At 42.8% G+C, this 14,993-nt stretch overlaps 1 protein-coding gene across 5 annotated transcripts in view; it reads right to left on the bottom strand.

Annotated features, from left to right (window-relative positions):
* SYDE2 (synapse defective Rho GTPase homolog 2) overlaps nt 1-14,993 on the bottom strand; it is a 63,817-nt gene that overhangs the window by 5,200 nt on the left and 43,624 nt on the right. For 2 of the 5 annotated variants that reach the window (XM_075002209.1, XM_075002210.1), the window contains exons 5-6: nt 7,009-7,190; nt 4,085-4,316 (exon numbers count right to left, since the gene is read on the bottom strand). In XM_075002209.1, the coding sequence (XP_074858310.1) occupies nt 4,085-4,316; nt 7,009-7,190 (414 nt within the window). Of the gene's footprint in view, nt 1-1,094; nt 1,187-3,782; nt 3,876-4,084; nt 4,317-7,008; nt 7,191-14,993 lie in introns of all 5 variants that reach the window. The other 3 variants (XR_012646519.1, XM_075002212.1, XM_075002211.1) reach the window with 3 other exon arrangements.

Here is a 14,993-nt window from a genome sequence, read left to right on the forward strand (position 1 = left end):
TGCAACTGTGGCTCATGTGGCCCTATACTGGATGCACCATGCTGACCCAGGACACCTTTAATGGCCACCTCAATCACACCAGGGGCACAGTCAAGGAGGCATTTGGGAGGCTGAAGGGGAGGTTTTGCAGCCTCCTCACCAGGCTGGATGTCAGCCTACCGAACATCCCCTCAGTCATCAGCGCCTGCTGTGCCCTCCACAACCTCGTGGAGGGCTGGCAGGAGTCTTTTATCCAGGACTGGGGTGCAGTCCTGGAGGCTGGCTGTGAACAGCAGCCCATTGCCCCGTGCTGCGAGGTACAGAGGGATGGGGTCAGGGTTGGGGAGGCCTTGTGCCAGGCCTTCACCCAGGTCCTCCCCTGACCCTCCCAGCCATACTCCGCACCATGGGCACCCCACTCCCCGAGCCCTCACGTTCCTCTCGTCACCTCTCCCACCAAGCATCAGGGACACAGGGTTAGGGTGGGAACACTGAAGTTTACTGTTGGGGAAATAAACATATTTGGCAAGACAAAAGAAAACAACATGTGGAACTATTTACAGGGCACGGGGGGGAAACAGTCCATGGGAGGGAGTCGGAGGGCTAGGTGGGGGGGCTGAACCAGGAGTGGGGCTGAGCCACTGTCTGTCCCACAATAGCATTTATACTGACTGTGTCTAATGTAGCACAGGAAACTTTTGGGGCACTTTTAGAAACACTTTTGCATGTTGTTTCAGAAATTAGGCATTTTTGCGGTAATTTCCAACAAGTTCCCAAAAGACTCTTGTGTTTCCCTCTACTTGTTTACTCATCCTATGCCTTACATTTCATAGCTCCACCCAAAGACACATTAAACTTTCTCAAACAATTCTCTTATTTTAATCATTCTAAAAATGCTCAACAGATCATTTCCAAATTTACTTTGCAGATAAAGCACCACCCAATCTGAGCTCACCCCCAGGAAAATGTGAGCACGGATATACATGCTGGAGTACAAAATTAATATGTAAAAATTGGAGTTCAGATGCCTTTACTTAAAAATACATGACTGGTAAATATATGGGATCTTAAGAAAGATTAATAAGCTTTTGAAGTTCACTGTTATTCCCACTTACATGGTTATCATGTAATAAACCACAGACTGCATTCATTGTGCACATATGCCTGACCTGTACTCTGTCTGCTAATCCACTCCCCTGTCCCAGCCCTGCGAAAGAGAAACACCCCAAAACTTAAAAACCATTAATGGCCATTAGCATTCATCTATTTATTTATTCTTATACAACTTGCCAGAGAAACATTTGATTCTTTCCCTCCTGCAGTCCTGAATGCCTGGATTTCTTCTTGGTGGTTTCTCGAGTTAAATGCTTTCAGAACAGCCCAGTGAGCAATTGGGTAGCTCTCTCCGTTCTGAATCGTTTGCAGATAGAAAGATCTGGAGACTCACTGCCAGACATCACTAGAAAAGTGGTGATGCCCCATTTTCCAACCACAGGTACAGGACTTTTAGTTTAGCTGAGCAAATGATACATGTCAGCCTCAAACTCACTTGTGATATGATGCATGGGAAAACTATTTGAGACAAATATTTAAGTTTTGCTATAATTGTGATACTCCTCTCCTTCACGGTCGTATATTTTGACTTAGTATTAAGACGACTGGCAAAGGGTTACAGAAATATTTAGTTTCAACTATTTCTGAAACAAATTTTCTGTAATAAGTATGGCATCTACAGAATATGATGGCTTTCATACTCCACTTATGTCCGCATCATTTACCATCCTCAATACATGGCATAGCATACCCTCCAACATTTCCTACATATCAGCTATTAACCTTACATAAGAGAACAGGGATTTCTTCTGTTTGAGCTAAAAGAAAAAAAACATCTCGGCAAGTTGGATTTGATTTGTCTCATATCAACTACCTTTTTATCCCATGTTTCAAAGAATACTTTAATGCAAATCATTTTCCCAAGAGGTTTTAGTATGTCCTACAGGCAAAACAGATTAGAAAATATTTCATGAAATCACGAAGGGCAACTGTTACAGTCTCAAAAATAAAAACATCATTCTGTCCACATTTGAAAAATGTGTATTAACAAGAAGGTGAGCAATGGAATAAGTTACTTCTTATCACAGTTACAAATCAGTTTCATAATATTAAATGGACTTCAATGACTGTTCATACCAGGAAAGAAGAGAGAGCAGATTTTCATCTTTCTCACTTACAGGTCTCTGAGTGACTGATGGATTCTCTTGGCCAGGGACTATTTAACTACAGGTTGAACCCCTCTAATCCAGAACTCTCTTATCCGGTAAAATCAATAATATGGCAAGATTTTATGGCCAAGTTTCCCATGGTCCCATAAAGTTTGTTTACAGCCACCAGTCCTGGCTCTCAGAGTTCTGTGCTGTTATTTAGCTCTGATTTACCCCTACATGTCTTCTAAGAACCAAGCAGGCAGTTGAAGTGTTGGTAATATGTTACACAATTTTGACCTCCTGTAGTCCGGCAAATTCTCTCATCTGGTACCAGTCAGGTTCCAAAGGTGCTGAATGAGAGAGGTTCAACCTGTATTATAAAAAGATACTGAAGAACCTCAGTCTTCCTCCCAAACTCCAGTTTACAACCATGAGAGTGCAGTTGTTGAGCCTGTTCCTGTGGATTACTGCACTGTTTTCGTAAGGGAAGGATCTAGTTCAATAGCCAGATACTAAGCACATGAGAAAGTACAAAACTAGTTCATAAAGGGAAGCCTAATCCAACACCCAGCGCAGTTTGTGCAAGTTTTCCCATTGAGTACAATGGGCTTGGATTAGGTCTCTGAACCCCTTAGGAAGAGAGACGTTAGCAGCATCCTTCTACTTGAAGCACAGATCTGACCAGAACTACACCCTCCACTTGCATCCTGGCAGGCTCATTAAAAATATCAAAGTTTCCCTTCCCTTCCACTACTAGCCTGGTGTCCAGCATGCAAACCACTAGCCACATGTGGCTATTTGGCCAGTTGAGTGTGGCTAATTGGCTTGAACAATAAATATATTTTTCACAGCAACGGGGCTAGTTCACTACCATGGCGTTAGATCTTGTTCCCAAGAGCAACTAAGCATATGAAATGCCCAATGACGTGAATGGGATTTACGGGTGCTCTGCATCTCACAGCAATTGGCTCATTACCCATTTTCGCAAAGCCTTCTGCTGCACAGTTGTATAGATGGGAGTCTCAAATCCTGACTAGAGCATCTACCCACTACAGGTTGAACCTCTCTCATCCAGCACCCACAGAACCTGACCAGTGCCAGAAGGGAGAATCTGTTGGACCACAGGAGGTCAATATTCTCTAGCACATTACCAAGACTTCAGCTGCTCACTGGGCTCTTAGAAGATATTTAGTGATAAATCAGAGCTAAATAACAGCACAGAACACTGAGAGCCAGAACTGGTGTCTGTAAGCAAACTTTATTGGACTGCAGGAAACTTGCCCACACTCATAATAAGGGGATGTCCGGTTAACTAAAATCACACCAGATTACGGAGTTTGCTGGACAAGAGAGTTCCGGATTAGAGAGGTTCAACCTGTACTTTAATACTAATAATATTCAGCAGAAGTCCATGTGTTTTCAAATGCCATAAAACAAAAAACAAACTGTACCTGCTACTCCACACGAAGTTCATAACATAATCAAACACCTCAGTAACCTTAGTTACGTTATGTGTAGGAGCATTACCACTAAGCGGGCGTTTTTGCATTTTTCTGTTTCTGTTGTCACAGGTGCTTGAAAACACCACATAAAACTCACTGAAGGAGCTTTCTATACATGCACTTGTAAATCTTGTCATTTTGATTTGGCAGAAGGATCACCAAAGCACAAGCTCTCCCTCTGACTGACACACTGTGGGGAAAAAATGACAGGGGATACAAGAGATAATTACCATGGTCGTCTTAAATTGCCAGGTTGTATGCTCTGACACCATAACCTAGCACTGGAGAGACCCAATACCATTTGTATACCCAGTAAACCACAGTTGAGAGAGCTGGCTATATTTCAGGATCTGTTAATGTTGCTTTCCCACACAGAAATTTTTTCATAAAATTTATTACCTGGCCATAGCTGGAGCAAATAATGAAGAACTTCTATGTGTTTTTTGAAGTCCAGAGCATTAGCAAGCTCTTCTGAATCTGTAAAGACTCTGTTGTTATGGTTGGAGGTCTCCTGTCTCTGGCTCAGTAAGACCGGCCCAAAACACACAGCTAAATTCTGACACGTCATCTTATTTACTTCATGATAAGAAGCCACCAATTTCAGGTGATCCAGCAGCATCCTTAGGGTTGCCTAAAATGAAAGTTCCATTTCAGGTAACCAGATACAGCAAAAATACAGTCCATTATCATCCTTTAACTATGGTTCAACAGTGCTATTTTCAGGAGTACTTGTCACATACCTAAGGCTTTTGTATAACAATCATCACAGTATCTAAGCACTGAATGTAGCCTGGGTAAGATACACATCTTGAGTAAAAAACAATGTGGTTTGTACATGACCCCTGAGCTATGTGTACACACTTTCTTGTTTTTTTACAGCGAAGAGAACAGCAGCAGAGGAGAAGCAGGCACACAAGAAATCAGTCCAACATGATTTAAAACAACAGCCTCTATCCAGTTCTCCAGCTATCCAAGTCCAGGTCCACCTGGAAATGTTTATTAGAATTACACCTCTTTTTCAGCATTCAAAATGCTTAGCATGCAAGGATGCCTTTGCACAGGGGCAGGGTCTTTCATTAAATATTAAGGACTAGACCGGGGTCAGCAACCTTTCTGAGGCGAGTGCTGAAATTTGACCTTTCGACATCTATGTATCGTCCAAGTGCCAGTGATACTTTTTAAGGTCACCAACAGTCCTACTTACAACAGCTTCATTAATAAATAAATAGAGATGCAGAGCGTTACAATTTAGGTGGTGGTTGGTAGTATTAGCTGGTCTTTTGTTAATCCATAGGCACCCTGGCTTTGAGCAAGTGGCGGAGGAGGAGTGTGGCTGAGCTCGCACCTCATGTGCTGATGAAAATTGGCTCACATGCCACTCATGGCACCTGTGCTGGAGGGGAGGGGGGCTGCTGACCCCTGGACTAGACTCTGCTGCTTTTTACTTGCATTATCGTGTTCCTTACCTGACTGGTAAATTCCACTAAGCAAAGTGGGATTAGAAGAATAAAATACTCCTCAACCAGTGTTTCTTCTAACTTTTTCCATCCACGGAGAGAATAAATCCTGTTATGTGCCCCACCTGTAAAAATGCATGCTGCCTGCTGTGGGTGCTCTGCCAATCATCGGGGCAGTATCTGAATCTCTCTTGGGTGGCTGTCCATGCACTCAGTTTACAGGGAACACGGTACTTAAAATTTGGTCATGGAGGGCAAAATCTGGTTTTACAGTATTCTTGACAACTACTGGATTGTCAGTCATGAAGTCAGCTGGCCCAATGAGGGGGTTACCATCTGCTCAAAATGTTGAGGACTGCTCCTTTAACCTCTCCTGAAGAACACTGCTCCTTAGAAGACAGAATGGCATCTCACACAATCCATCACATAGTCACAAGACAGCAATGGCCAAACTTAGGGATCCTCTGAGCTATGTCTTATAATCTTCAGAAGCCGCTGAAGACATGCCTGCTGAGGTTCAGGCAGCCCCACGGGAGGGAGTGTCTCAGGGCTTCAGCTCCACAGGAAGCATCCCGTCAAGATGAACCTCTGAGCCCACATCCACTACCTCCTGCTCCCAGAGCAAAAGGCCCGAGCTCCTCCTAACCCTCCAGTGTGCTACGTGGAGAATGGGGGAAGCACATGGGGGACTCTGTGAGCTGCATTTTAACTGGAAAAGAGCCACCTGTGGCTCATGAGCTGCGGTTTGGCCAACCTTGACACAGGACGTGTACTCCCGAGAGCAATGGCACTGTACTGTTACATGCGAAAGAGTAGGACCAAGAAATTAAGCAGCCTTTGAACTATCAGAAGAGAGCAGCTGTACAAACACAGAAGCAGGACCTGCTCCTTAAACAATCTCAAATCCAGTCCCCCTCAATGGAGAATGAGCATTCGTCTTTGTAGCACAGACTAGCTGCTACCTATGGGATTATTTTAGGTACTACTGAAGCACTCAGGCTGAATTCTGCACAGTTTAACGCACAACAGTGAAAAAACACCACCTGGTTGGTAAGCAGGTCAATAAACATTTCTTAAAAAGGAACATTAACTCATCTTTTAAATTAAAACAACAACATACTTAACACAAGCACATTCTCTGGCTAAAGGTTAAATTTTCACTATGTTCTACTTTGCTGAAAAGATATTTGCTTGTCCATTTACAGTACACACACTGAACAGATTCAAGTCAGTTCTCATTCTTCAGGCATACAACCTTTTGGGTTTTTTGGTTAATAACCTTTAACTTCTGCTTCTGTAAAATCTGTTTAGCTAAACACTAAACCAGGTTCAAGTTTTATTGTACTGTTAACAATAATTCAACAAGAATTTACAGAGTGCCTTTCTGACTGAAGCCTCCCATGGCACTCCACAGCCTGTATATAGGGTTCACTTTTCCTGGCAAGGATATGGTGGTTGCAGTACTCTCCTAGATGGAACCTAGTAGCTAGTACACTAAAATATATGGCATCTTACATCACATAAGTTTAGAGGAGAAGAATGTAACTCTTCAGGTAAGCATTGGCCAAGGTACCAAGGATAACCGAAGGACCAGTGAGACTTTAATACAGCTCATAGACAGGCTCTCCCTTATGCCATTTTTAATTCAATTCTGTGCAACAGGTGAAACACGTGAAGTACCAGAGAAATCGAGCAATACAGATCCTAAATTTAAAGACTGCTTGAAAGCGTTACCAGTCAAATGGGTATCTGGGTTACAAATAGAATGCATTAGAACGCAGAGGCATTTGTTTGCAGTGTATAAAGGTTTCTTCCCTTTCTGCAACTGGTGGTTTATTAAAGTTTTAGCTGGCCAATGGTACTCACCTTTTCAACATCTGGCAGACAATCCAAAAGGGCCACAGTATGTTCAGAGTCACTTGGGTCATTTTCACAACCACTTGCTGTAATTTTTAAGGGATTTTTCACCATAGCATCTAACACTGCTTCATAGAGCTCCTTAGTAATCAGGGGAGAGGGCAGCTCTCTTAGATAATCCTTGAGGACACCTTCAGAAAAGATAGAGGAACAGAAGCATTTAACAAACTGTACACTCTCACCCAGCAGAACTTCTTGAGAGTTGAAAGGCACATAGCCTGCACCCATCCTACAAGAGAATTCTCCAGGACTGTTTTCTACAGGTTACATCTGCAAGAAGGGGGAAAAAATGGACTAAAGACATTATCTGGGAGGCTCCCAAGGGCTTGAATTATTAGGAGTGTCAATGCCTGCTAATGGTTCTGCCTTACTTCATAACATTTTGGGGCTCTGGAAACTTTTCCAAAGCATGCCTATAGCACTACTGTGCTCAACTTACTGCAGACCCACTTCAGACCTCTCGTACGTTTTCTGACGTATCTGAGCTCCTCAGACTCCAAGTGCATTTAGCTTCACAACAACCCTGAGAGACGGGAAAATAATATTATATCCATTTTACAGACGTGGAATAGAGGAAGCTGCAACATATCTCAGTCTTCAGCATAAGATGTACAACCTTGTCCAGAACCCAAGACAGGTTCAATCACAGTTTGTGAGTGCAATGCATACATGCCTTCAGTGATTTGCCCAGGGTGTTTGCAGCAAACAAAACTGACGCCAGGTGTCCCAAGCCAGTCCTTATCCATTGAACTATTCTCTCTCTATTTTTGCAACACCAGTACTGTACACAGAGACTTTAGAAACTGCTTGTGTTGTGCACAGTAGGTGCAGAGTACTGACTGCTAACATGAGAACATTTTCCTTCTCCATGATAAAAATCTCTGCAGTTCCAACAGGTCACAAATGCATTCCAGTAAAACGTGTCAAATGCAATTCAAACTCGTATAAAAAAATTACACACAAGAATGCAGATGAAGTGCTGTATTTCAAACTTGAGTGCTTTCCGACATTTTCATAGTCCTGGCCACACTAAAAATCTGAAAGACTCAAATACACACATTAAGGCCACAACCCTACTTGCCCCAGAATTAGTGTCCAATTTTGCCCTTGATACATGGTTATCTATACAAAATATGCTTCTCTTTTGTGTTCAGTGCAAGTCTACAAGTGCAGCAAAGGTGGGCTTCTGTCCCCTATGGGATTAGATTGCCCTCACTTCAGTCCCTGTTGTTCCGCTGGCTCTGCTGCATGACAGCCTTTGTTAGGCTCTCAACAGTGCTATTGATTGCACCAGCTCCTCTGTGTTGGTGGGTTCCATCACCTTCTGTAAAAGTCAGTCCTTGCAGGATAAAAGCAGTGCCGTACTACTGGCTAGAATTGTTCAGAGCCAGAATATGAAATGAGAAAATAGCATAAAAGTTCTTAGTTACCCGAATAACTATTTTGCATTGGCATTAACTTACCACGAGGCCCGTACTAACAGTGCTTTATTCAGAAGTTGTTACTAGAGGACACCTGACATATGAAAGGTGCATCCTTCCTCTGGTGTGCATGGGTGGGCACATACATGCGTGGAAATTGCATTAGTGATCTCCGCCACAGTTCTCCCCAGGGTGTGTTAAAGAGTGGCACTCTGATCTTGCCATTTACAAAAAACAGAAAAGAAACTGCTCAGAGCCTTCCCACACATCTGTTTGCTACATCAGGAAAGGGAAGGGAGAGCTGCAGCAACTAGGAACAACCTAAATCTCTCCCCTACCCAACGCCTAGTGGCACAAGGTTTCATGAATGCCTGGCGGTTCACTCCTTTCCTGTTCATCTCGCTGTTTCTCACTGTGGTTTATAGAATGTGCCTGATCCCCAGGGATCAACAGGAGGCCACGCTCTGTGCACTAACACGCAAAGCAGGAAAGCACAGGCAGCCGCCAACACAAAAACATCAATCCCACCCAACATCCCACTTTCTAACCACCCAGAGCAGCACCCCGCTGCACTAGCCAACAAGTACAGCTGTGATCACAGAGTGAGCTGACTACAGCCACCACTCTCATTCGTTGACATTTCTGCCCATCACCTCTTTGGCAAGGATATGTCCAAGCCAAAGAAATGCAGAACTCTCTCAACCCCTATTAAAAGTAAAACAAAAAGCAGTCAAGTAGCACTTTAAAGGCTAGCAAAATGGTTTATTAGGTGAGCTTTCGTGGGACAGACCCACTTCTTCAGACCATAGCCAGACCAGACCAGACTATGGTCTGAAGAAGTGGGTCTGTCCCACGAAAGCTCATCTAATAAACCATTTTGCTAGTCTTTAAAGTGCTACTTGACTGCTTTTTGTTTTCATAGTGTATAGACTAGCACGGCTTCCTCTCTGTTACTATTAAAAGAAAGAACGTGTCAAGCCAGGGGTAAAGTATGGTGCCCTAGCCTTCAGTACAAGGACAGGAGATGGATGGCAGGAGACAAATCACTTGATCATTGTCTTCTGTTCTCCTTCTCTGGGGCACCTGGCATTGGCCACTGTCGGCAGACGGCATACTAGGCTGGATGGACCTTTGGTCTGACCCAGTATGACCATTCTTATGTTACGCTCACACAGGATGTTTGCAGCAGCGAAGGCAAGGACCTACTTCGGCACGTTTTCTTGTCAAAATGCGATTCCAGGAAACACTACCTAGTTGAGCATTCTTGCTATAGGCCTAACCTTAATATACTGAAATGAGGGACATGTAGATGACCATTTATAAAGGTCATTTTAGGAGGGGTCAGAGTAGAGCGGGTAGAGGAAAAGTAGAAGAGAAACGTGATTCTACGGGACGCAACAGACAGGAAGCATCTCACTGTACTGGCTTCTCTCTGAGCCTTGCCACCTGTCTAACAGACTCAAGGACTGGGGCAATAGGAAGGGGAGGATGTGCAGGGAGTTAACGTAGAACAGGCTGAACCTCTCTAGTCCTACATCATTGGGACCTGACCAGTGATGGATGAGAGAATTTGCCTGATGACAGGAGGTCAATGTTGTCTAGCACATTAACAACACTTCCACTGCTCACTGGGCTCTTAGAAGACATTTAGGGGTAAATTAAAGCTAAATAACAGCACAGAACACTGAGAGCTGGAACCACTGGTGGCTGGAAACAAATTTTATGGGACCACGGGAAACTTGGCCACACCCACAATAAGTGGTCATCCGGCTGACTAAAATCATGCTGGTTTACAGATGTTGCCAGATGACAGTGTGCTGACTATAGGGGTTCAATCTGCAGCTGCCAACTTTTCGTAAGCAGGTCTAAACTCCTGTCTAATGCTTCAGGGTGTGTTATTTTAATTGCTTACAAGTGAAAAACAAACAAAAACAAACAATGGCATCAACAACAGCTCCTTGGAAATGACAAACAAATGCTGGGTATTCAGAAGCAAAAAACAAAGTACTACCAAAACAAAGAAACCTCCTAAAGATGTGCAGCTTTTCTCTCTTTATCCTATCTGCTTTTGTCAGTCTAACTTTAAAAAAGTCAATCTCTGTGTTACGAAACGTTCAAGCACAACATATCATGCTAACAACCCCTTTAATTACGATATAGCTCAGTAAAAACAGAGCTCAGTTAAACATATTATAATTGTTATTCAGTTTAGCTAAAACCCCTTCTCAGAAAATGTTACCACAGTTAACCTCATAAATGCAGCCTACACTTTGGTTAGTGGTGGCATCTAGCACAGTGATTCTCAAACTTTTGCACTGGTGCCTCTGGGGTTTTTTTGGCATCCCCCTTATAAATTAAAAAACTTTGTAATATATTTTAATACTACTGGAAACAAAATGGGGTTCAGCAGTTGTGGCTGACAGATTACAACCCCCAACATCATAACCTCAGACCCACTGGGAGTCACAACCTCGCAGTTTGAGAATCCCTGACTAGAATGCTAGAGCTGGAAGCAGGAAATAGAGCAGTACAGTTAAGTATCTGCCAAACACAGAACAGGGAACTCCCCAGTGACAGAAATACCATCTCTCTGTGTTCTTTAACAAAGCAAGAGTTGTTAAAAAGCTCAGTGCAAAGCTCGGCCTTTGAACCAGCTGTAAAGTAAACAGTGTTGCTAAAGATTTTGTTGAAAGTTAATTTTACATAAACATAGAAGGAGGAGATTTAAGTTATTATCAATCTGTGGTTTTATTTCTTTGAAAGTAAAAAAGAAAAATACATTGTATTAAAATATTGTAAGAAAGAACAGTCAATATTTTAGCAAGTCAAGAAATGGAGAGGTGCAGATTTCAAGAGCAACGTTCACTCATCTCTGTTACACAAATGTACTATTTCCTATTCCTTCTTCTCTGATTAGTGCAGCACAGCCAAATAAATTTGCCACTGAAAGCGCATCTGAGTAGGTCCAGGTCTAGCAGTCTAATCTTATCAGGACTTTAATAGTTTTTAACATTAACTTTCCTAATTTTTAAAAGGCTGTGATAAATAAGAATGGACAGAGAGAAAAGGGGAAAAAAATCTGGAACTTTAAGGTTAAGAAGATTATAAACTCCTGGACACAAACAGTCCACAGATAAATCCAAGTTCTGGTCCCACTGAAACCAACATGATTTTCAAAATTTATTTCAACAGGACCAGGCTCTTTTCCACAGACATGATAAATGGGTGTGCATTTCTCAGGTGTGCACCTAAACTCAAGCGAAAGGTTCCCTCTCTCTCTCTCTCTCTCACTCACTCACACACATACACACACGAGAAAGAGTATTCAGCTCAACCTATACTTTAAATCAACATGTATCTGTTTTTCTGATCTAGTAAAGCACATACTTTCAAGGCTCCATCTCAAGAACCAAATTACAGTTTTTTCTTTTCAGAAATGAAGACGGGCGTTTTCTCATTGATAGATTAGATAGTCGAACATTTAGTTACTGGTACACTGATGCCCAAATCAGAAACTGCTGAAGAGATTTTGCACAAATTTAACAAAAAAATTTCACTTTGCGGAAGAGTCCTAGAGAGGAAATTTCAAACACCATAAAAATTACCACTTTGGACACAAAGGTGTAAATCAGCAGGCTGCAGAGTTATTGTGACCGCAGCATGTGCTGCCAGGCTCCCACGCTAACACAGAACTCAGAAGGTTTTTTGTTTTAATGCAGCGTAACTTGAGACTATGGCAGGAGAAGATGAAGTTTCACTGCCACATCTTGAGAGAGAGTAACAGTCTAATGTGCATTTCAAAAATATTAATGCTCTATCAAGGAAACAAAAACACCAGACCCAATTTCCTATGCCCATATTCTCTCTGAATTTTGTACTAGTCTGTTAAATGACGCAGCACACAGAAAGTAGATGGATCGCAATACTCCTTGTTAATTGACCTACTCTGGCCTCGGATTTGACATTTCTATTCCTTTCCCCTTAATTTAGAGGCCTATATTCCAGGTGTGTGATATTTACGTTATAACCTGAGCAGAATTTTGTAGTACACTGTGGTTCCAGGCATTAAACAGAAGAAGCAAGAGTCAATAACTTTCTGGCTGGGTCTACACTTACCGTAAATATCAAGGGCTACTACACAATTTTAGGTACACCAGTTGCATGCATACAAAAAAAAAAAAAAAATTTTGCGGCTGTTGATATTCATCCCTTTCCCCACCGCACAATGCCAATGGGAGTGCTCCTGCAGTTGGCGTTCCTTAATCCTCGCAGCTTGCAAGAGCTCCGGGTTTGATATTGACTGCAAAACGGCACCCTGGAAGATTGAACCTAAGCGTTTGGTCTTCTGTGGCAAATGTGGACCCTTTTCTTTTGTGCTTCACATCAAGTTGCTCTTCAAAAAAGAATCCAAGATCAGAACTGCTTTGCAGTAGGAACTGAGAGGAGGGGAAATGTCCTAATCAAACTGAAGTTGACAACACAGCCAGAATTCTCACACCCATTCAACAAAAACATCTCTAGCGAAGTGCACATAAGACAGCTCATGGGCACGAGACCGCCTCCCGCCTTCACCACCCAAACAACTTTCTCTTGCTTAATCCTTGAGCAACAGACTAGTTTTGAGCCATGAAGTGCCCTTTGACCTCTCAGGCCTTTTGCCATCTCCTTTGGTAAATTAGCCCTGCAGGAAGCTGCAGTTATTTTTGTGAACCTAAGCTTTGCTCTCCTGACTGCCAGCTCACTGCTGCATTCTCCTGCACACAACCGCTCACCACACAGAACACATTTAGACAGCATGCAGAAACCCCAATCCACTTCATTAATTTCTCATTTTTCTGACTCACTGAACTGTTAACTGTATTACATGCTTTATTCAGAAATGTGAGTTCACATGGATGGAAGCAGACAAGATGCAACAACATTGCTACTGGCTAGTTCCTAAAACTGGCAGCTTGCTCTATTTTGGGCCATGAGTGAATTTAATTGCTTGTAAGACAGGACCAGTCTCAAGAGCATTTCTCAGTCAAGACAATCATTAAAATGTTCATTCCTCTGGCTTTGGAGAGCTGTAAAAAGAAAATATCGCCATAATCATAATCATTTGAAAATAAAAGTGTACCTCAAGTTTCAAAATGGGCCCAAATAAAGCATTAGTCTGCAAAAGAGTTATGATTTCTGGTTATTCACATTTTAGGGAACAAGTGATTTGGCTTATAAATGTATTAATCATATCACAGAATCAATCATAGAATACTAGGACTGGAAGGGACCTCAAGAGGCCATCGAGTCCAGCCCATGGCAGGACCAAGTAATGTCTAAACCATCCTGATAGATATTTATCTAACCTGTTCTTAAATATCTCCAGCGATGGAGATTCCACAACCTCCCTAGGCAACTGACCACCCTGACAGTTCGAAACTTTTTCCTAATATCCAACCTAAACCTCCCTTGGTGCAGTTGCATCAGCCTTAGCAAACTCTACAGTAAAGCATTAAGAAACACGTTGTTCAGCAAAGAGATGGTGTATATTTCCCCTACATTAACAGACTCCTTTCCAGCATTGTTTGTAAGTATGCCTGATGCCTCTGGTATCTCAGAGGGCATTGCAGATGCTCATCAAAGTTTGAACTCATTAGAACATTGGTGAGCTACACATGGCCCACTGAGGCTCCATGCATGGCGTGTGGGCGCCCTGGCTGTCTCCCTCCCTGACAAGCCTCTTGCACACCAGGATACCAAGAACCCCGCACTTCCTATTTCTTTCCTCCACTCCCAACATACGAATCACCTGATTCATGCTTTCTCCCTGCTCCTCTCCCTCATGAAGTTAGGACAGCCACTGAATACGAATCAGGCAATTTGTACGCTCCAAAAGTGCTAGGCGGGAGGATGAGGAACAGTAAGTGCTTGGCTCTGGTGCCCCAGTGCACAGGAGGCACATGGGGGAGGAAGAACTGGGGGAGCTGCAGGCAGAACCCAGTGGGCCACAGGCTGCCAAGGCCCGCTGAGATGATGGAGGGCCCCTCATGCAGCCCACTCACAACTGGTGGTTGCCTACCGCTTGTGTAACATAACCAGTGACAGAACTAGCCACAGTTCACAGAAGATAACTAGTTCAACATGTAGATGTACAGCAACCATGCCAGCTGTCCGAGAGCCAGTGCACTGTGAGTCTTCTATAACTGCACAGCTGATGCTGTACCAATACGCATTAAAAATGTAATTCCTAAAACATGACGATTTTCAGAGAAAAACAGTGCACTCTACATTTTATAATGTATGAAGAAGCATATCTGATTCTCGCTTAGAAATAAAGGCCTCAAAACTGCATGCCTTCTATCTTATGAAGGCAAAAAAAGTCAACTAAGCTGCAGAGAAGAGATCAGAAGTACAGAGGACCTTGCAAATTCAAACAGACGTACCTTAACCATCAAGTACAGCAAAAGCATGGAACAATATACTTTGAAAAATTAAAGTGATCTTTACTATTTATCCACAGTAAGGAAACCACAA

Source organism: Carettochelys insculpta, chromosome 9, assembly GCF_033958435.1.
Source record: "Carettochelys insculpta isolate YL-2023 chromosome 9, ASM3395843v1, whole genome shotgun sequence".
In the NCBI taxonomy this organism is placed as follows: domain Eukaryota; kingdom Metazoa; phylum Chordata; order Testudines; family Carettochelyidae; genus Carettochelys; species Carettochelys insculpta.